This window comes from Sander vitreus, chromosome 9 (assembly GCF_031162955.1).
Source record: "Sander vitreus isolate 19-12246 chromosome 9, sanVit1, whole genome shotgun sequence".
In the NCBI taxonomy this organism is placed as follows: domain Eukaryota; kingdom Metazoa; phylum Chordata; class Actinopteri; order Perciformes; family Percidae; genus Sander; species Sander vitreus.
Window position 1 is genome coordinate 22116950 of NC_135863.1, and position 22787 is coordinate 22139736.

General features: G+C 40.3%; 4 protein-coding genes across 9 annotated transcripts; 2 read left to right on the forward strand and 2 right to left on the reverse strand.

The window, feature by feature from the left end:
* The first annotated feature begins 5272 nt into the window (after positions 1-5272).
* On the forward strand, positions 5273-9912 carry tmem221 (transmembrane protein 221). The gene is made up of 3 exons (XM_078259300.1): positions 5273-5978; positions 7672-7757; positions 8715-9912. Exons 1-3 carry the CDS (start codon positions 5668-5670, stop codon positions 9251-9253), a joined length of 936 nt encoding a protein of 311 aa, XP_078115426.1. The 5' UTR covers positions 5273-5667; the 3' UTR covers positions 9254-9912.
* Positions 7558-11832, reverse strand: borcs8 (BLOC-1 related complex subunit 8). 5 transcript variants are annotated; one of them, XM_078259298.1, is made up of 6 exons: positions 11742-11832; positions 11410-11522; positions 10975-11039; positions 10776-10883; positions 9907-9998; positions 7558-8397 (listed from the first exon to the last, which is right to left on the reverse strand). In XM_078259298.1, exons 1-5 carry the CDS (start codon positions 11776-11778, stop codon positions 9917-9919), a joined length of 405 nt encoding a protein of 134 aa, XP_078115424.1. In that variant the 5' UTR covers positions 11779-11832; the 3' UTR covers positions 7558-8397; positions 9907-9916. The 5 variants fall into 5 exon arrangements, with proteins under 5 accessions (XP_078115424.1, XP_078115421.1, XP_078115425.1 ...); XM_078259295.1 differs by having other exon boundaries at positions 11410-11561; positions 11742-11828; XM_078259299.1 differs by lacking the exon at positions 9907-9998.
* Positions 11505-14381, forward strand: rfxank (regulatory factor X-associated ankyrin-containing protein). Of its 2 annotated transcripts, none has more exons than XM_078259294.1 (9): positions 11505-11706; positions 12270-12374; positions 12573-12683; positions 12787-12852; positions 12957-13057; positions 13144-13269; positions 13413-13479; positions 13574-13654; positions 13772-14381. In XM_078259294.1, exons 2-9 carry the CDS (start codon positions 12272-12274, stop codon positions 13822-13824), a joined length of 708 nt encoding a protein of 235 aa, XP_078115420.1. In that variant the 5' UTR covers positions 11505-11706; positions 12270-12271; the 3' UTR covers positions 13825-14381. The 2 variants fall into 2 exon arrangements, with proteins under 2 accessions (XP_078115420.1, XP_078115419.1); XM_078259293.1 differs by lacking the exon at positions 11505-11706 and adding an exon at positions 12066-12156.
* Positions 14382-14384: 3 nt separating this feature from the next.
* nr2c2ap (nuclear receptor 2C2-associated protein) lies at positions 14385-16506 on the reverse strand. The gene is made up of 5 exons (XM_078259301.1): positions 16445-16506; positions 16183-16273; positions 15267-15372; positions 15040-15107; positions 14385-14507 (listed from the first exon to the last, which is right to left on the reverse strand). Exons 1-5 carry the CDS (start codon positions 16480-16482, stop codon positions 14385-14387), a joined length of 426 nt encoding a protein of 141 aa, XP_078115427.1. The 5' UTR covers positions 16483-16506.
* Positions 16507-22787: the final 6281 nt, after the last annotated feature.

The window sequence follows — 22787 nt, forward strand, 5'->3', positions numbered from 1 at the left end:
GTTTTTGTCAAGAGTTGGGGAGGGGACAATTGGCATTGGAAAGTCCTGTTTTGTGATGAGTGATTTGCATCCACACAATCACATTACATTACAAAAAAAATGTAAATGTGCAAAGAAAATATGACTGGCTGATAGTTGTTATGACTGAAGGTTGAACCATTATTCATTTTAATGAACACCACCAAACGCTCCTATCTTGGCCTATTGGAGGTTCCAGGACCACGTTTTGGAAACCACCACACCAGACTGGCATCATTGGTGATCTCCTAATAAAGTTTTAACGGTTCTTAAATAAAATCTAGGTTATCAAGATAAATACAATAATAAATAACGAGATAATAAAATCAAGATCAGATTGTGGTCAGACTATAAATACTCTTGTTACAGTTTCTTCTTTGAGATTATTACCACTTGTGAGTTATGCAACAATCTTCTCTAATTCAAGAGCAATGTAAATAGGGCAGTTGTGTGTCTCTTCAGTTTCTCAAAGGGTGGTGATGATTTAATGATAGCCTGTAAAATGAGGCTATATGGTGTTTTGGAAATGAAAGAGACCATGAATCCACGGGGTATGACCACAACAATTTGAAATAAATCCTGAAATAAATAAATGAGGCTCTGGGTTAGCCTACTTTGTGCGGGCTAAATTCTAATTCCTATGGGCTGCTAACTGAAGGTCCATCTCTGCAAAAATATTTAACTGCTACAGTTGCTTGGAAAATAGCAATATGGGGCACTGAATTTGATGAATTTACTGTACTGTATGTCAGACCACAAATGAGACAAGAATTAGCTAGTGCATCCTGCGGAGCCCGCCTCACTCCCCGCCACTAGGAGACTACTTCGCCGGGATGAGCGTGAATGGCAGCTCCTGAGATGGACCTTTAGTTAGTGGCTGTAGCAACTCAAATTCAACTGGTGCAATCCCCAGCACCGGGGCTCAGTACCGGGGGGTCAGTAACTTTCCAGCGAAGTAATCTGCTTGGCGGGGAGAGAGGCGGCGGGACCACTGGGTGTGCGAGCGAGCTGATTCTTGCGCTGTTGCTTTGGTCTGAATCTGTGAGATAACCACGCCCCATACATTTATATAACCCCATTCATTTAAATATAACCTATGGAAATGTAAAGAGCTGGGAAATAAATATGGCATCAGAAAATAAAAGTCCCCTAAAATAAATAGAAATAGTCTCTTGGAAAACATCCTTTTTTATATAATAATGTATATAAAAAATATTTAATTTATTTAGGTCTATTGAACTACATTGACTCATTTATATGTTTGTAATATACAGTTATTCATATATTGCCTTATTCATTTATTTCAGGATTTATTTCATAAGCATAGGCTATTTATATATTTCAAAGTGCATGTTTATTTCAATGTTGACTAAGTGTCATTCCAGTGATCCCTTAATATAAAGTAATATCTACTTGCAACCCAACCGGTCGCATGAGTTATATTTTAGATTGATTTTCCCTTTTAGACTTAAGATGAGAACAAAAGCCCCAAAAAATATATGTAATTTTTTGCAACAGAACTTTGCTTTTTCTTGTTTCCTACCGTGAAAGTAATCTTGTGACCTCTTAGATTCATCTCACGACCCCAAGAGGGGGGTCTCAATCCTCAGGGTGGGAACCCTTGCCCTAAAGACACAATCTCTTATTACGATTTGAATGGAATTTTGCATTGATTTTTTTCACGATCTGAAAATCCCATACTGATTGAGGGTTTGAAATCTGCACTCGGTGTGTGAAATTAGAGGAATTACACAGAGACTCTTTATTGGGATTTTAAAGCAGTTAATGGCAGCAAAGTAACAAAACTAATAACTAAAATTTCATCTCATCTCACACGTCATTTTAATCTTGGTGCACATCAAATGTGCAAAGTTGTAATAAGTATGATTAGACTTAATAAAAAAAAAAAGCAGCTTTGTGTTTTAAAGGTGCCTGCACATAAGAGTGGCCTTCTGGGTCAATAGACTTTCCTTTAATCAAAGGAGGAAGGTTCAAGTAAATTGGCAGGCATTAACTCTGCTGAAGTGTCACTAATTCCCTACAGATTAATTAAGTGTCATATATCTATATATTTAGGGGCCATCCACACGGAGACGCTTTTTGGTGCAAACACACATTTTTAGCATCGTTTGGGCCCCTCATCCACACGAATCCAGTAAATGCACTGCCTGAAAACACACTTTTTTGAAACCGGGTCCCAGGGTGAAAAAATTCAAAAACGTCTCTCTTTTGGCTTCGTTTGGATGGTGAGGCCGGATATTTATCGTATCGATGATGTCATCGCCACACCCCTCGACCTCTTACCCGCAGTCCCGCACTAGTGCACGGCCACACACGACTGCGGTGAAGCTAAGCGAGCATATCCCATCTCAATGGTCAAACCAGCTCACTTCATCTAGCTAAATAGTTTGTCTCTGCTCCCTGACACTTCCCTCTACTCTGCCGGTCCTGGATTCTACACAAGATATATTGCTAACGTTAAACATCGCTAAAGTAGCTGACCGCTACAGCAGCGACGTAACGTTAACATTAGCTGCTATGGTTAGCTAGCTGTTTATAAAGTGGAAGCTAGCTAGCTAATCTGTCTGCTTATCAACTCCTTGAACGGATTATAGTAACTTTTGCCACAGTTTATTGTAGAAAAGCTACTGCAAAAAAAAGGTGTAGATTATCAAAAAGACAATGGTTTGTTTGACTGCCGATGTTAGCTAATTAGCACGCTAACGTTAGCTCTGCCAGCTAGCGCGCTGCAATCATGTCCGATGGCAGACAGAATTGCAAAATAAAAAGCAATTCAACAGCACATTATACAATGTAAAAAAAGACACGTTTCCTTGCGGAGGCCTTTATAGAATGAGGAGTGGTGAAAGTTATTATAGTCCATGGATGTATTAAGAGAACGTTAGTCTAGCTAGTCATGTTAAGTTAACTCTTCTCGTGTTTTGGTGAATTTATGTAGCAGAAACAGCGCCGCCTATAGGCCTGGAATATGAAGTAGCGCGTTGAGTCATTTACACGGATCTACATGGATCCGTATGGATGCAAAAATCCTTGAAACGAATCCAGGGAAGACGGGTAAAAAAAAGATAGTTTTGGTACGTGTGGACGTGGCCTTAGTCTCCCAGTATTATCAGTATATGACCAGGGGTCTCTCCCTAAATTAAATTCTGCTGTTTTGATTTGATCAGTCAAAATGCATTCTAATTGGTTATTAAACTGAACCCTGAAATTATGATTACAATTTAGTCCACCTCTCTACATGCAGGGTTATTGGTTGGACAAAATTACAGGAACACCTAACACTAGGCTATGATTCATTTCAACAACATCACAAGTTACGGGGGGCAGCATCTGTGGCAAGGCTGCCATATTAGATTGCATTATATTGTAGTTATTGTGTTAAACACACATTAAACATGAATACAACTGTTATATACAATATTTCTGTTTGAGTGCCATGTGTCCAAACTGCTGCATAGACCATTTGCCGTTAATATGTGTTTATTCAGTTTATTTGCTATCCCTGGGTACCACTAATGAAAGTGAATGGTGTGACGGTAAAAGCAAAACAAAGCTAAGACACTAATGGAAAACAGACATGCTGTCAGCTTAATAGATATATTTAGAGGTAATAACTGAATCACTGCATGAGCTGCATTATTGACTATTTTTGGGATGTGACACAATGTACTCCTAAAAATAATATAGCGACACATTTATTAGCACAGATCATCTTTGGAAGTGTGGACAACAACTCTGTTTCTCTCACACACACACACACACACACACACACACACACACACACACACACAAGGTGCCACACACAGCTATGAACGTGCAAACACACACAGTAAAAGATCCCCAAGAGGTAACTCAAACTGTGCATCTGATGCAATAGTTAGCAACATCCCTGCAGACTGCCGCAGCCTTTTTACCTCCAGGATTCATCTGCGTGGGTGCCATCAATCCGACAAAGAATAGCACCAACCCCAGTCTGTAAATACAGCAAGCTAATCATTTGCAGGGGAAATTGTATTTCTCCTCAGAGTTCTGTTTATGCAAGTGTGTTCTTCATACATTTATTCTAAACACTGTTAGAGCTCCAACAAGCCGGAGACTGAATTACAATACAATCACAGTTATTAAATATGACTAATGAATATAAGGCAAGAGCCAGCAAGTAGAGAGAAGGAGGTGCAAGAACTTTCTGCATCAAGTCCATTTTTTTTTCTTCATTTTCCTGAAACTTCTCACTTCTGCTTTTGACAAGATCAGCCACGGTCCTTTTAGAGCATGTGGTGAGGCTGTCGAATTCAGAAATAGCCTCCATGGTCAGTGTACATGTGTGAGAGCAATTGTTCACATTGTGTACCTTTATAGCTACAGTCTTATCTACATCTCAACAGAATAGAGTGCTACACCTTTACTACCCCCCCCCCCTCCACCAAACCAAAACCTCTAACAGAATAAGGCCTCTGTAAAACAAGTCACAGACTTTAAGTATGTCAAGGTGTTTGCCGTCCAGCAGTGGTATGTAGAAGTGTAGCCTATATGAAGTTAATATTAAAATATGAATTCTAATAAATTGGGCAAATACTGGACAAGTATTTTTTTTTATAATAATATGGTTGCAATATGCATGTAAAAATAAAAGTAGGCTACAGGGCACTGTTGTTTATTGTAAAATAAATGGATACAATGAAAAAAAATGCATCCCTAATAAAGTGCTTATGTTTCCACGGCAACTAGTGAAAAGGTAATTAGAGTCAGAGAGTCTGAGGAGCTGGGCGAAGAATAAAAGGGGTATTCTACAATGAAGAGGGGTTAGCTAAGGTGGACGCTGCCGCAAATTCCGCAAACGTTTGCTGTAATGCACACCTGCCATGGTATCATCTTGCACAGGAACAACTTTAGGACTTTCTGGACTTGGAGTCACATTGGATTTTGCTTTATCATATGCAGTGCATGTCACTTCTTTCTTCTAGTGTTTGTAGCAGACAATTAAATCGCCTGTTGAAAAGGGCTATATAATCCTTTAATCACTTTATGAGGATATAAGGCTATCACATCGTAAGAAGTAGGCTAATCTATTAGCCCAGGAAATAAAATATGGCTTTCAATTCATAACATATGAGTAATTTCAAGGTCTGTTTTTCTTTTGGAGCAGGCTCTAGAAGTTAATGCTTCCAGCAGGGTATAGTTTGTGCAATGTAGCCTACACGTTATTAAAAAAAAAAATGCCGTTTATGTTTTATTAACTTTGTTGTGGGACTGCATCGTTTTAATGCCCTTTGTTCTGTCACTGTGTTTTGTATTTAGTCAGTGAGCTCTGCCTCTCCCAGGAGCGCGTCAACGCATTGTTTCCGTGGATCCAAGAGAAAAAGTCCATTGTTGTTGCGAAGTTTTTAATCTGGCGATTTAAAGCCCATCACATGCTCAGACTGAGCAGCAGGGCGCTGTACCACAACAGGCAAACTTCTGCAAAAATCCATGTTGGAGAGGAAACTATTCATCCCGAAAGGACCGAGGAAGACATTGTATTCACACAGCAATGCCAGTGCACATTTTGGGACTTTAGGATTGACGGAAAAGCGTGTCCGACCAGCAAAAGCGAAACTTCTGTAGGAGAAACCGGACCGCCTGAGATTTATGATAAAGATGACGCTCAAGTACAGCCAGCGGTCTCTAATAGTTCTGTCTTTACTGGGGATTTTGTCGGCCATCATGTCTGTTTTATCGGTGATTTTGATTTTCCAGCTTCAGTCTCAACAGACAGCAGTGAAGGAGTCTCCCCCTTCCACCTCCTCGCTCATACCCGCTCATATCTGGGCCGTCCTGCTGCCTGTCTCCACGGTGCTCTCTGCTCTATCTCTCACCCTTCATTTAAGCTCTGTGGTGGTGTGTCTACTCCACAGCTACTTTTCAACAGAGGTCTGCAGAGGAGAGCAGGATACTGAAAGGTATTTAGCCTGCATGTAACGCACCTCTTCTACAAGTTTAAAAGAAACAAACACCTGCGACAGGCCTGTCAGCCGCTTCACTCACTTGCATGCTGCTCCATTTGTTGTGACCTTTTTCACAGCAGACATTTTGATTTGTCATAGTAGGAAAAGCACAGGTGAAATTGATAACCTTAACGATGGCTCAATTCCATCAAGTGTCCCAGTAAGCTATTTCAGTGAGTCAGCATGCACAATACCAGGGCCTCTCCTAAGTGGAATGCAGCCATCATTAATGGTTTTGAATACACCGGTGCTTTTCCTACTATGACATGTCAGCATGTCTGCCGTGAAAAAGGTCTATTAATAGTCCGGTGACTTGACCAAAACGCACCTGGTCGCGTTGCAGCTAATTGCAGTATGACGCACCTGGAAATCGCCAATTATGAGCAAGTGTAGTCTCACTTTAACACCTTTAAAACAACACTATACGCTTTACAATGATAAAATAACAATCTTTCTCTAACAGATAAAAAGTTACATTCATAAGCAATAAAACCCACCTTTGCTCCGTTCATGTGGTCTGGTCTAGCTAATGTTGGCAAACGTTGTGTTATTGTTACACTACATTTTAGCATAGAGTCCTCTAAGTGTCACTTTTGGCTACAGTGGCAACTGTTAAGCAAACGTTACATATTTACACTTTACCTACTTGTTTAAGTGCAATGAATAACCAGGGAAATATATACCCCCTGTGTTGTTATGTAATGTAGCCTAATTCAATACAACCCTGTAATAAATCCTGTCACATAAACTGTTGTTGGTGTTTTTTGTCTGTATATGTAAATGATAAAACGATCAATATAAGGCAAAACAAATAACCACAAAATACAGTTTTAAATAAACCCTTAGATTCGAATCAATGCCTTCCAAAAACAAAATGCTTTAAAAATGGTATCAATTCTTACAAGGCTATGGAACTGCATTGTATTGCATCCTAGGCTCCTATATTCTGGTCACACAGTCAGTGTACAACTTACACCGTTGCTATAAGTAGGGGCGGGGGGGAAACTACACAATTTATCTGGTTAGTGTTCTTGTGCCCACACAATCTTCTTTAATTGTTCTCTGTAAACCACAGCGGATCCTGGTTGACTGCATTAAGTTTCATTAAAAGTTTTATTTTAAGTATAAAAGTGCCTTCCTTATGTGTCAGAGTGCAGAGGCCCGTACTGCAATGTTGTTGGCCGACCCCCACCTCTCAAACCCTATGAATCCCATCTAAACAATGGCCTTCCTCTCATTATGCACCCAGCACACAGCCTCTAGCTGGCCCTTTCCCACGTCGGTTTTCAAATCCAACAGCATACCCCAGGACCTCCCTACTGACAGAGGGGACATTCCAAGAAAATGTGAATAATAATGAGCTTTACAAAATATATAGCATTTAAACATACCCAGCTAATTAATAATCAAATGTTTTAGGACTTACAGTTCTGATATACAAACTTATCAGGGGAGACATAAAAAAAGATGAAAAGTTGAATTGCATAGCAAAGAAGGTGCACTTGAGACAAAAAGAAAATTGTCAACACAGAAATTGTTGCATACAATCATTTATGCACTGATGAGAAAAAAACAGTTAGCAATGTTAAAGTGTAATGTTAAAGTGCAAACATGTCTGACATTAACCATATGACATCTGTTTCAATAGAGCAGACTGGTTCCTTTTGGATAGCAGAGCTGTACGACACGTGGCTATCGGACTGTTTTGCCTGGGGGTTTCTGTCTACTTGGCAGGTAAGAATGAAAAACTAGATTTTCATTTTTTTGTTAAGATTCTGGATTTTCTCTATAAGAACATGTTGCCCAATCTGGCATGTCATATTTAATCCTTAAATAAAGTAGAACTGGGCATCAGTTACTGCCTTCTAGCACATTTTTGTATGTTTTCCTTGTTTAAGTGTGTAGCTTTTATAATTTCCATGCAGGGTACTCTTTTAGTCTTTAGCCTTCAACAACAAATTCACAAAGACTTGAAAACTAGTGTCCAAAACATTGGCGGCGCAGTGGATTTTCAACAGCAGAGGCAAAAGCAGCACGGCTGCCTTCTCTCTGGCCAGTCCAGCGATTCCATGAGAACAATGCATTCTTTGAGCAGCGTCCATGACTTAAGTGTTTTTAATGCTGAACCTGGCAGTGCTGTGGTGCTCTGTTCCACTGAGCGGCTTGTACTGGGGTTACTTGGGGGGGTGTCACTGGAGGCAGTCCCTCCATTGTGATGAGGTGTTGCCCTTATGACCCCACTTCAGCCTCAATCAGGAGGTAATAGAGCAAGGGACTGTAGAAGCAACATCAACAACTCAGGAAGTCACGTCACATCCCGGAGCTGTGCTTTTCTCCCCCTTCCTTTAGCACGTCTGAGTCCGTAGTCCTTTTCCTGGAGATAAACATAGGACAACTCAGCTAAGAACAGCTAGCCTTTAAATGACATTACAACAACATTACATGCACTTTTTTTTTTTTTTGGAGGAGAGGAGAAAGAAATGTGAAAATAAAAAATAAAGCTTAAATTGGGAAAAAAGCAGAAAACCCAGATGTAAGTTAAAAAAAAAAAAAACTTTCAGGGTCTTTTGTTTAAAGTAATGTGGCCCATAACAGATGAATCAAATAAAAGATGAACATTGTTTGCTGGTCATTTAGTGTTTCTGTGTATATATATATATATATAAATTTCCCTCTTCTCTTCCTTGGCAGCTATGTCCATCTTTATGCTCCTCATATTTGAGGTGGAGACAGGCATTGCAAGTGCTTGCGTACTCTCCTCTGGGATCTTAATCCTACTGGTCGTTGTGATCCACTCGCTGGTCAAAGCTTCTTATAGTGCCAAGCACTATCACAGCGACCACCTCGACACCCTCTTCCAGAATGACCACGGAAGCAGCAACATGCCCGTCTCCCGCCACTGCGAGCTCAAAATTGGCGTGGACAAACCGCGGACGCAGCGCAGCCAGTCTCACCTCCAGCATCAGCTCGCCTACCCTCAGTGTGGCAACCCGAGGCAGCAACAATGCCAGCAACAGCAGTACTCCCCTGCTGAAGGCTCCCAGGGCCACACTAGTGATAAAGACGGCTACAGCAGTGCTGGCAGTGGTCCCCGAATGCACAGGACCCTGTCTACTGAATCTGGTTTACTGCAGGCCCAGGCTAAACCCTGGAATGGGGTCAACAACGAGATGAGGAGTGTCCTTGCACGCAAGTCAGGGATTTCCACAAAAGACTCTACTCTTGTGTGACATAAAGGAAGCTGAGCTTGTGGTTGGAGAAACTGATGACCTTTTAAGCATCACTAGAGGACTGCTAACACAAGTGTCATCTCAGACAGATGTAGAACGGTCCGTTTGTACCTTTTTACACACACAAAAAATGGGACAGAGATTGAAAGGCGTACCCAAGTTTTCCCCTTTATCAACTGATTTCTCCTGTTCAGATTATAAAGCATTTTTAATTTGATGAAAAACACATTGAGCACAAACGTCTGTATAATTTGTAGTGTTGTTGTATGAATGAGTTTGATTTAAATCTCCCCAGTGTTGCCAAAGTATCAACCTGGCAAATGTATAGCTTTCATTGTAATAATGTCAATACTCTATTCCGCTGTATATGGTGGCTTGTTGCCAAATATTTGTGCACAATGTGCAGATGTGTTTTGTTATGTGTTGTTCAAAATGATTTCATATCGAGCATAAACTAATTCATTTTTAGAAGATATAATACAGTTTAAAAGTAGGCTGTTTTGACACCTGAAAAGGTGATTACGATAATGTTCACAAAAAAAACTGTTAACTTTAAATGTCACTTAAATACACATGTAAAACCTTTCTGAAAAAAAGAAAATGTATAATACAGGCCTGAATGTGATTATGTCATGTCTGGAGATAATACTAACCTTGGACACCTCAGTCCAGAGGTAATGAGGAAGTGGGAGGGGCATGTGGAGCAGAGACAAGGGGACTGGGTGAGGGGGTCACATCATGTAAGCTTCATGCAGGTGCAAAGGAAAAACAGGGCAAATAAAACAGAAAATGTGAAGCTCCCATTAACTACAAAAGAGTTCAGAACAGGCCTGATAAATATTTTGCAGTTACTGGGGGGAGAATAAAACTGAAAGGAAAAAAAAACAAAAAACGTATTAGCTGATGTCCTAAAATATTACTTGATATACAATTAATAATAAATGGATTGAATAAAACAAAAACAACAAAAGGTATGATATTGTGCAAAGAATAAATGCAAATATGATAAAACTCCAATCACTAAGTCACTTAATCTCTAATATTACTCTCAAATAAGTCAAGTATGCAGAGATTCAGGAAAACGTGAAGTACAAGGACTCACAAGTGGATCTTTGACACTTTTGTAGGGGTGGGTAGTACGGCCAAAAAGGTAATAGCCTATAATAATCATCTGGCTTATTTAAATATTGGCAATAAATATGTCAATGACTATTTTTGTTTGGTAATAAAAGTGTGTGAAAACCTCAAATGATGACTGTCCCTCGTCCAAATGGTTGAAGAAACAACCCTTGATACAGGCACAAGTATTTAGCAGTGAGAAACACCCTTATGTTACCCTTACACTTCAAAGTTGAGTTAGATAACAGCCCCAAGAACTAACTTTGCCACTTGACAAATGTTGGTGTACATCTAAATTTGCACATTTTATGGCTTTTTACCAGGCCTTTTCTCTCTCACACACACACACACACACTTTAGACATCACTGTGGCTCAGTCAGCATGTTCACTGCTGCCTCCTACCTGCGTCCTTGAGAGTTGCTAATCTGTTCCTTCATGCTGATGGCTTGACGAAGGAGGCCGTCAATGTTTTTGAAATACAAGCTGCTGTTCGTCATGCTCTTCACGGCGCTGCAAAAACCAACAGATCAATCAAAGTGTTATAAGTCACACAGTGCCTGGGTTCTGCAAATACTGTATGCAGGTCTATGCTTCTGCTCACCTGCATGCATACTCTACACTGTAGATGGCTCCTTGACTCTGCTCCTCCCAGCTCTGCATGTCTGTCTGTGTGAGGTATGACAGAAAATACTACCATCAAATATAACACAAAAGCTTTTGAGACTTGAAAATAAGTCAAAGTAATAAAAGCAACCAAACCCAATGAGGGGAAACCCAGGCTAAATCAGAATTCATACGTTACTTCTTTACTATTGCATACCTCAGTTTTAACTACTTGATTTAAATGACTAGTCTTTAATTGAGTAGCAGACATACTGATGATGTCATCTACAGACTTGTGAGGGTTGTGTTGTTTACTGTGTGCATTATTAGTCCACATGAACTCCATATTGTGGTATTTGTTTGTTTCTTGATACACATATTACTCTCAGGTTATTGTAATAGTACGATTTGCTATATGACACAGGGTGAGTACCTTGTGTTGCACCAGTTCAGGCAGGGACCTTCTGACGTGTTCCTGCAGTCTGTAGAGAGCCACTGACGGCTCGTTAGCTAGCACGTACATGCTCTCCGTGAATTTGTCAGTCACTGTAGAACCAAAGAAGTACAGACACATGCAGAGAATACCTGACCAGTGTTCGAAAAAGAAAGAAAAACAGAAGGAAACATCCAACAGCATGGGACATGAACAAACAGCGATGTTAACATAGCATTAGCTTAGCGGCTAAGGCGAGCTAACAGCTACTAGCTTCGTTGCAAGGTGAACAATGAGGTAATTGTATGCTGATAAATTAAACTATTATTTACCTCGTCTAACTTTTAGTTGCATCTCCTGGTCCTCCATAATGCAGGCTGCTTATGTCAGAAACTGGTAACAACACAATGCAGTTGTACGCGAAATATGTCAGCTGATTCTTGCGTCTTCCGTATTTTTATTGTCGTGTCACACGACAATATTCCGGACAGAAATAACGATTATGAAACATTAGTTCTTCCTTCAAAGAGTAACGCGGTGATGCGTTACACCGGTTGAATCCAACGTGTCCTCGTTTATTTTGTGAAAATAAATGATTTATTAAAAAGCTAATCAACTGAGCGACAAGTAATGTATCTCGGTACATTTCGTGCACTTCCAGCAAGACCCATCGTGCGACTCGAAATAATTTACTTTCAGTTTGTCCAAAAGGAAGTTAGCGCAAATTAGACTGTAAGGCTGGATGTGGTGAGTGGACAACGTTGCCTGTGCTTTATGAACTAATTGTGGCTACTTTTGAGGGCTGTACCACTTTATGTATTAGCTAGTTCATGTCTTGTTTTTAAAAAAAATTATTGCAGTGATGATGCAGGCCAGAGATGATGAAGAGGTTGCAGATGTCCAAAATATTCGGTCATCTAACGCGAATGTTTGTCCTTCCGAGTCCAGAGACGAGAGGTCCAATGGTACCTATGCCTTTTATATTTGATCTTTTAATAGAAGTTCCCTGTCCGTAATCACTTTGACACGTTACCTTTTTCTATGTAACATCTGTTGTCAACCCGATGTTTGCAGTCTTAAAATAATCAGTTACACATATATTATATTTAAACAAAAATATATTGCTTCCACTGACGTGGCTATGGTTCATCTGCTTGGGTCAGTGTCTCCAGAAAACATGGATGTGGATGAAGAGGGTTTGTTCATACACCCCACCACTCTGACCAACAAGCAGCGTGGGAATGAGGTTACAGTACGCCCAGCAACATTAGACTGTAAGTAATGGCAAAGGACACAATTGTGTGCTAGACAAGCAATCATGGTATTTTCATTGTATTGAGCATATTAAGTTATTCAGATGTTATTTCCACCATGCAGCTCTGTCCATACACCAGTTGGCAGCTCAAGGTGAGGTTTCACAAGTGGCTGCACACCTGAGTAAAGGTGAGGAATTTGGATGTCACTAAGCAGAATAACAGAATGCAAATTTTGTGTGGCATTGAACTGTACAAAATTTCTACTGATGGGCCATGGACTTTATTTTGCAGACAGTTCACTGCTGAGCAAACAGGATGAACGGGGCTTTACGCCTCTCATGTGGGCAGCAGCGTTTGGAGAGAAAGCAGTGGTGGATTTTCTCTTGGAAAAGGTTAGAAGTAAGAGACTGCTGTTCAGAAAGACACGCACATGTCAAAATGCACTCTCTTATCAATGTTTATGGGATTTTTGTTTTAGGGCGCAGACCCCAAAGCAATTGCGAGGGAGCGAGAGAGTGCCCTGACACTGGCCAGCTCTGGGGGTTATGTGGACATTGTCGAGGCTCTTCTCAGACATGGAGTAGACATTAACACTTACGACTGGGTACACAATGACTTTCTTTATGTCTGACGTGCCATCACAAATCCACAAGATGTATTAGTTATGGCAAGCCAACACACACTAAGATAGTTGTAAAGTATAGTAAACAAAATACAACTACAATGTGATTTGTATTTTATTCTCAGAACGGTGGGACTCCTCTTCTTTATGCTGTACGAGGGAACCACATCAAATGTGTAGAGGCACTCTTGGGTACATTGCATGTCTATGATATAAAGTCATGATAAACTCTAACAAATTCTGTTTGAATGCTTTTTTTAACTGCCATTACTATACTCTCTTTAAGCCAAAGGGGCTGACATGACCATTGAGTCTGACTCTGGGTACAGTCCAATGGCTTTGGCTGTTGCCCTTGGACACAAAAAGAGTATGTATTGTCTTTGTATACCTGAGAAATACGTTTTCTTTTTTTGTAAGACGTTACTGTAAAAAAAAAAAAAAAAAAAGTTTAGCTAAATTGACATTTTCATTTATTGTTTCCTAGTTCAGAAAGTGTTGGAGGACCATATTCTGAAACTCTACAAGCCAACAACATGACACTGGTTAAAGTCAATAACTGGAAATCTGGGCTCACACAGTTGATCTCAGATCTGCAACCAGCTATCATCGATGGTGAGATGACCAAGACTTCTGTCACAATAACAAGTCATTGTAATAGATCAGTTTATATGCAGAGACATTTAAACTAAAATGCAACATTGTGCAGCAGAATTATTTTGTTTGGCTGAAGGACAGCAAAAAAGTACTGTGAACCGAGTTTTAATAAACATTTATTTTTATAATGTGTGTTCCACTGGAATGGCGCTTCAACTTAAAAGGCACAATATAAGTTCAGAAAGCATCATTACAAGTGCTCTTATAATCACAAGAAACACATTAAATCTGCAATTAAAACTCAAGATTTGGACTCGACAAGCCTTCTGTGTTTGAGTAATGAAGAGTGATATGGCTGGACAGATCCCCCGAAAGCATCCATACCAAAAAAGGCCACATTCACATCAGTTCATGAGGTGGCAGCACAGATGACATGTTTCCCAAGTGCCACCACACCGTCCTGTATTTTACTCAGGAGTCATTTCCTCTCTCACGAGACATGGTCACGAGGCTTTTCCCCCCAGGACATCCAAAGAATAAACAATAATTCTCCCAAAAAAGTCGGCACTATTCTCAAACATTATTTTTACTTTGTCCACTGCAGGGGCCTCCTGTATGGGAAAGCTGTGGGTGTGGAGTTAAGAACAAGATAAGCATGGCAATAATGAAAAGCATGTCCAGGAAAATATTGTCCGATACTTATTATGAATCGTGTACAGCGGTAGCAGGAAACACACTGTGTTCCTAGAGTGACAGGTACAGCTTCAGCTGCAGAAAAAAAAAAACCCTGGTGTAGACCCACAAGGCTAAATTTCAACGGATTAAGCCAGAATTGCATTTAGTATCACGTTAACTATCTGGTTAAAAAATATTGGTGATGGAACACCAATATTTGTCTGACAGAGTGGTTTTGGTCAGCCTAATGATTGTTCACAGCACACATCATTGGTTGTAAAATGATGATTAATGCAGTTGAGTAAAGAGTTAAATGTAGCATTTAAAGTTCCCTTGATTACTGGTAAATGAGTGTGTGTTGTAGAAAATATAAGGATCACTATTTTTAAATGTTGCTCCACCATTTTAGCATTTAGCATTGGCCCTTTACAGGGCTATCAATCAAATCTCGGTCCAATGCTGCACAGTAAGACTGAAGGATATCTGAAGAGAGTTGTTGTCCTCCGGATAAAAATGGCTGATCTCGGTAAAGGCTCCATCTTTTGGACAACCTGCGGGAAGGCACAAGTGGAAAATAATTGACCTTATCTTATCACACCTAACGTCTTGTCTTGTTATAGTATGAAACACAACACAATGAGAAGGCAGTGGATCAGGAAAACAATTTGTGACGAGGTTTACAGTTGATAAATGTGATCTCTGAGTTTTACCGTCTAGTCTGCATGTTTTTGCTGAGAAGCCTCCCTGGAACTGGACCTTTAACTCGGACACCTTGACAGATTGGGGGAACTCCAGACACACCCACTGACATTCACCCTGTCAAAGACATGATGTTGATGACTCCCATGAACATTCAGGTGTATGTGGGAAGTCTTTGAGTATATATATATATATATATATATATATATATATATATATATATATATATATATATATATATATATATATTCCATCCTACATAGGAATTGTAAGTAGGGTTTTGAATATATTGTCTGTTTACAATGGACATTCGACTAAATAAACATGAATTGGCCGGTATGCACACTAAGTACACTTAACTTTTGAGTATACTGTTGATGTACACTATAGTCTCCCACAATGCAATGCAGTAAAAAAAAAGAAGCTTAAAACAAATGTGGATGGCGGTGATGGGACATCTCAGAAGATCAGAGACAGATAGAGTATCTTTGACAGAACTAATACATTTTTGGAGAAAACATTTTACACTTCTAAAGAAGTTTAAGTATAGACTGTATGAGTTTAGGTGGCATTCTAAAGTCGCAGATTGAGTATTATCATTTCCTGTAAGTATAAAACTATGTCTTAACCCTTGTGTTGTCCTCTGTCTGTTTTGCCTGTTGATAAAGCATAAAGTATAAACTATCACCCAATTTTGTGTTAGATCTTCTCAGCCAACTTCATTCCAACTGATTACCACTACAGTTTTACACTTATTTATGGAAAACGAACTGTTTGTTGTCAAATTTGACCCGAGGACAACATGAGGGTATGTCGGTTTCATGTATATTAACTGCAAAAATAGGGTAAGTTACCAATGCAATTAGTATTTAATACATACGGTTTACAATAAGTATGTTTATAATACTGGGGCCGTTGCAGTTTTACCTGGTCTGAGTTCCAGCACGTCTCTTCATTGCGGTCAAACAAATATTTCTTTCCATACTGCTTCACATCTCTGTTTAGGACTGAACTCACCCTAAAATGAGAGTGACAGAATCCCAGTTGTTAGTCTGAACGTCTCCTGGCTAACATACAGCAGAGCATGTGTCATCTACGAGTCGTTTTGTATTGACCTAACGAGAGACAGCCGTTTAGGTCCATTGGCTACGTCTTAATGAATAACCTTAACTCATTCACAGTTATTTACCTGCTGTGAGTTTCGCTGCAAATCAACGAGGATGCCATTGTCTAAACAATTTAAAATACCGTAAAGCGACCCGGCCACGCTGTGCTTTCTTTACGACAGTGACGTACATAGGTAGCTGTTTGTCTTCCTGCCACTAGATGGAGGTCACGTTCCGTCCAAATATTGCATGGCGGTGTTGCTGGTTACTGCCTGCCCAAACTGAAGGTAAAGTCTTTTCATCTTCATCTAAGGTCCCGGCGGCTCAAAATTAATAATTAAGAGCATAACACATTACATTTAATTGGACTCTTTATAATCTGTGTGCCCAATAGGCTGGCCAGAAAGATGCTACGTGCTGTTCTCCTTCATGTTTACCCTGCATGTCTCCCAGTTGTCTACAGGAGGAGACACAAAGGTCAGGGAGATAAGAATCGATTAGGAAGAGAGGACTCACAAGAGGTGAATCAATCCGCTAACCGATTGCAAACTTCAAATGAAACATGCAGAATAATAGATAAAAAAAAAAAAACTGCTTTAAATGTTACATGTGTGTTAAGATAAATCTGTGATTGTGTGTCACAGCAGATTGGTTAATCCCATAAAAGAACCAACACCAGCATACGTTGTATTGCTTTTATCAGTGAGCATATTCCTATAACTCTCTTTCGTAACCAGGGAAGATATAACACAGCAGACCAAATATGTGTGAGGGAGAGAGAGCCTGTATTTGGCACATGGCTTATTGCAGATGGAGAACTCCTGCTGAGGTTTTGTCACAGTGCCCCTCACTGCAGATAATCAATAGGTCTGAAATACAAAACCTGATGAAACCCAGCCTCCGTAAAAAAAAAAAAATTGCGAGTTGTTAATCAGAAATGCTGGCTCAACAATTAATTTGCCAGGTGCTCAGATTATGGCCTGTAGCCATTTTTGGACCTCCACTTGCCCAACATACCCATGTGGGGCCTCGCATGGGTGAATGATGAGTTGGCATGGGATGGCCGTGAAATGTCTGCTGGTGCCATAAAGGTCCCAGGCCAAGCTGGGCTGCAAGTAGAGCCCACATGTGCAATCATACAAAGAACCCACATGGGCTCTTTGTGTCCAATAAAGGAAGAGCTCCACACGTCAGGTTGCCAGGTAACCAGTGGTGACTCAGAGAAGTTACTGCACCCACTCGAGAAATAGTCCGGCCCCATAAAACCACAACATGACATTTTTACACGTTGGTTTTTGTACAGATTAAACAAATGACTTATAATGTGTTAGTTAGTGAGCTTTAGAGGTGTTTGGACCGAGCCAGGCTCGTTGTTTCCTCCTGTTGCCTGTTGTCTTCATGCTAAGCTAAGCTAACTGACTCCTGGCTGTAGCCTTATATTTAACGGACACACATAAGCGTGGTATTGATCTTCTCATCCAACTTTCCGAAAGAAAGTGAATAAGAATGTTATTTCACAAAATGTCAATCTGTTCCTTTAACCTGGGCTCATCAGTGGGCCATGGTGGGCTTAAAGGGGGATCTTTATTGATCTCACAACTGTTTTAATTACTTGCCTCCAAAATATTTCACAATTAATTTTGTTGTCATGTGGAAAAGCAGCTTTTATTTACACGTCTGGTTTAACATCTCACGATCAACTTTGTCTCAGTGAAACTTTTTTGTCCTTTCTTGCTCGCTGAGCTTGTTAGAGGATTACCTTAAGCTCTGTCACTGATTCGGCCTAAACCCTCATGTTCCCTCAGCCATCTTTGTCACATTTTCACCTCAGCGGTTGTCATTTCTGTGTTTGTCACCTCTGTTTCTAGGTTATGTCCCACGAGGCAGTGGTTCGCAAACTAACTTCGGGCTCAGCCCCAGCTGGCTTTTTGGTCTTTTACATGAAACCTCTTTACCTTCCGTGATGATACTTAAAGTCGTAGTAGCGGTTTCTCACTCTGACTTATTACAAAGAGACTGTACCGAAGAGAGGTATCATCAACAGAATGAGTAATCATAGCAAAAAAATTGCACCCTTCAATGGAGCCTCGGGAGAGCATCACATTGTCTGTGTGAGCAGAACATCTTTTCATAGCCTCAATGTGACCATTAACTATTCTTTCATTGAAAAGCATGCGCATTATACCTTGGAGATGGAGCAGTGCGATACATGAGAAAAGTCTGTCTATTCAATTTGGGAGTCGGTACCAACAAAGTGTTGTACCTATTTCTAGTTTATGTAATGGAAATGATAAGCATTAAGGCTACGCTATCTTCAGTTTACCTCCAACAATCCGCTCTAGTCTTGGCAACAGAATCAGGATCATTCTTGAAGGATATATTGCTCATTGTTTTTTATTTATTTTATAATAGTTATTCTTGAGAGAAGTGCATCAGTGTTAAGCATCAATTTATTTTCTTGTTTGCAATTTCAGTGCAATCCCTCGGTCACTAATGTTATGGAAAACGAAGATTTCCTTTTTATCGTTTACAGATACCTGAAGAAAAACAATGTCTATCGCAATGAATAAAGATGACGGAGATAAACAGCCATTGCCCCGTGTCATCTGAAATGGATGGGTAGTCTGACTGTATTGAGAAGTAAATAAGCAGGTGCTTCAGGAGGTAAAACAGTCACTCTGGTCTATTCCAGAGTTTATGAGCTGTGGGCACTTGTGCAGATTGTCTTAATGAGTTAGGTGATTAATGCCCGTGCTGCTGTCAGTGGAGTGACACAGCTTTCGGACTGGGGCAGCACCACAGCACATTATGCTGTCCCCTTTTGGTCCACATGACAAACTGGCTCTGTGACTTTACTGAACTTTTTTTGTGGTTTACTTTGATTAATGAGAAGTCCGCCTTGAAAAATTAAACTTTCTGGTGCGATATGGGAGTCAGTTGGTGTGAAAATAGTAGGTCTAGTCAGTGGTGGTGTGCGTTGAGGCTTAACAAAATAGATAAATATGTAAATATAACTTCTGAAGTTTAGTTGTTGGAAGTTTTACATGTTACATCTGCCATCTTGGGACAAATCAGTAGTTGATGATAGCTGTAGTTAATGATTTAACACACTGCCTTAGGCCACAGACAGCATCCTTTCTAATCTGGCTAGAGAATGTCGGAAATTAGAATGACATGATGCCGCTTAGTGGTCGTAAATCATTTACTTCAGGAAGACAACATTTGGCGTTCTTTGGGGTACAACTAATTTTAATAAAGCAGGAAATGGGCAGAAACGTGAGGCACATCTGTCGACTGCTGCAGCAATTAACACAGGATCTTGAGTCGCGGTGCCGTTTGCTGGCAGAGCTCCTCACTCATCATCATGTTGAAATTTTCTGCTCCAGTTTGAGCGAGGTTCTCTAATTAAATCATTAAAAAGCAGAGCATTTGCACAATATGCTCCGCTGCCTTCATTACAAAGCACAATCACTTGTAATTTATTCACTCACACAATTAAGGAGCTTTGGGTTTGATTCGTTGTCTGCGTGAGTTCACTCTCCTCTATTTTTTTCTTCTTCTTATTCTTCCAGGCAGTGTAAAGGTGGACATGCATGCTTTCACAGCTTTAAATTACTGAAAGGTTGGGTACCTGGGGAGCTCACCTGGTAGCGCGCGCGCCCATATATAGAGGTTTGCTCCTCAACACAGTGGCCGCTGGTTCGACTCCGACCTGTGGTCCTTTGCGGCATATCAAACTATAAAAATAAAGGCCTAAAATGCCCAAAAAATAATCTTAAAAAAATTCATGGATGACATGAGCATAAAGGAACCCTGGGGTTATTTAGCACTGTGTCCAAGAGGTTGGACACACTTTACTGGCAGAATCACAGTGAGAATATACTGTTGTTTTATATACGAACGATACAAGGTGACAAGCAAGTATAGAGCATGAGTCAAATTTGTTCCCCCGGGCTTTGCATCCCCGACTATGTGCAGTGCCGCGATGGGCAGGATTTATGAAGTGTGGCCGCTTCTACTTCATGCTCGAGCAGTCAGAATCCCTGCTTGCTCATGATGTGGTTGGAGGCCCCCAGGATATGCCTCGCTCAACCCCTTCTCAGCCTGCAGCCTCGCTACCACAGCGGCATGCCCTGGCCTCCGATATCTCAGCAAGGAAATGGGCCTTCAGTAATGACTGGAGCACTAGCAGGCGCTCACAGGAGATCACAGTGCAAAGAGAAGCCGGAATGTATCATTTTACGGTGAAGTCACAGGGATTTGTCACGAGGAATAGCAGGGGGATCTCACGGTTGAGGGAATTTCACTTTCAGGTTCAGGTTCAGGTTATAGTGTGAGACTAAAACAATAGAGGATAAACCAGTTGGATCAAAGCAGTGACATTCTGTTGTTTTTAGAAGGTGTGGATTTTGCAGTTTTCACCTCTCTTTACTTTAGCTGTCTAGACGAGGAAGAGGACTCATCCTCATACTCTGTATTCCAGCGGGCAAGTGCAGCTGCATGCATGACCCCACCTCCCATCCTCCTAATCTCCTTGTCTCACTTTATTCACAGAAACACACCTTGTGAACATGAGCAGCCAAGCATCAGAGCAGCTCTTCACAGACCCTCCTCCTCCTCCTCCTCCTCCCTGTTTTCTCAAGGTAAGAAGAGGCAGCGCACGCACTACATCATCAGAGATCACTCAACCCCTTCTGTCAGTCGTTGTTTTCCATGTCAGACTGGATCATTGGTGGCTGGTATCGAGCAATGGTATTGGATTTCCTAAATACTTAGGTTTTAGTGCAGATGCCTTTTAACTTTATTGACCTGCTGCATCTCAGTGGTTTGGTATGGTTACAATTCAGGTTTACCACCACGAGAAGCTGAATCAGACTGTTAACAGTCTCTACTTGCACCACTGGAGATAATGTACAAATGCACCTGTCTAAGCAACATCCAGACATACATGCTTTTAATTATTCACCCAATTTTCAGCCTAAAAGTACTTTCTCGAAATTTTGTTTTCTGATACTGTCACAGGAAGAAAAGGGAAAACTGTGTGTGAGAGTGAGTGAATGATAATAAATGGAAACAGACTCAAACTTAGAACAAAATAAAAAAAAGGGAAGGCTTTGCCAACTACTGTAAAATCCCTGATGTGTCTTTAGCTGCAGTATATGGAGTAGTAACTCACCTTATAACAGGGAGAATTAATACTGTTTGTTGTGGTTGTTATACTGCCACAATGCAAAAATAATGCTTCATAATTATGCATGTGAACATGAATACACTTATACACAAAGACACATGTACACAAATACACCCCCTTTTAAATCATTTGATCATGTAAAAAGACCTACACACTTTATAACCATGGAAAGAATGACTATATGTTTTTTGAGAGACGTTGCTCATATAGTATATGTTATGGGCTCTCATACAAATATCACCCACCTCTCCTGTTCGAGTGTCTTTCAGCTCTTGGTTTCTATTTTACAGCCCGCAACTTTACCGGTTATCGGGTAAACCCTTGTTTTGTGCTGTTTTAAGCAAAACGGTCAGATTAACCGGTTGTATTCTACCTGCCCAGCATCAAACTGTTCTGTATTAAAAAAAAAAAATACCGAACCAAAAGAGTTGTTAATCATGTGGATCGCTAGTCGCAGGTAAACGAAACAAACCAGGCCCGTCCCAACTATTTAAAAATGAACAAATCACCTACTGCATATTCATACATAGCTGCAAGGTAAGTTACTGGATCAGAGGACCACAAAAATAGATCAATAGGTAAATGAAACGCCTTGAGGAAACATTATTCAAGCTCTGCTGACCTCCGACGCACCTGTGGGACTTTAAGGTACATTTCAAAATAAAATAAAGTAGAGTAGTTTTAAATGTCTCTACTTTATAAGCGATGTATTTCATTGATAGCTATACCTTTTGTGATGATCACACCACAATAGCACTTCAGATATGCTAATTTCAAAAGGAATGAATGATTTAATATTAATATTAATATTAATATACCTGAATATCTGAATAGATATTAAGCTTTCCCTACATTTACCTTTTTATTTGTTATCTTACTATGATTTGTAAAAATATAGTAGTATAGAGTTAAAGGAATGGAGGGGCAAATGAGGTAATTTTGTTTTTTCAAGCACAAGGCAGTTATTCACACACAAAGTAGATAATGATGTAAGAGACAGGTGAGTGAATGATGGGGACATAAAAATACTATAATAGAGAGAAGATTAGCCTGCTCTCTTGAGGTCGTGTCTCAGCATTGGAGTACCCGCCACAAAGCGAGGTCAGGCACATGAGCGGCAAAACCTTTCAGACAGCCGTGATTGGGTGGACACCTGAACATGCTCAGCTAAGTCTGGCACATTGTTTCTACAATAATTAAAAAAAACTGGCACCATCAATTAGGAGCTCCCATTC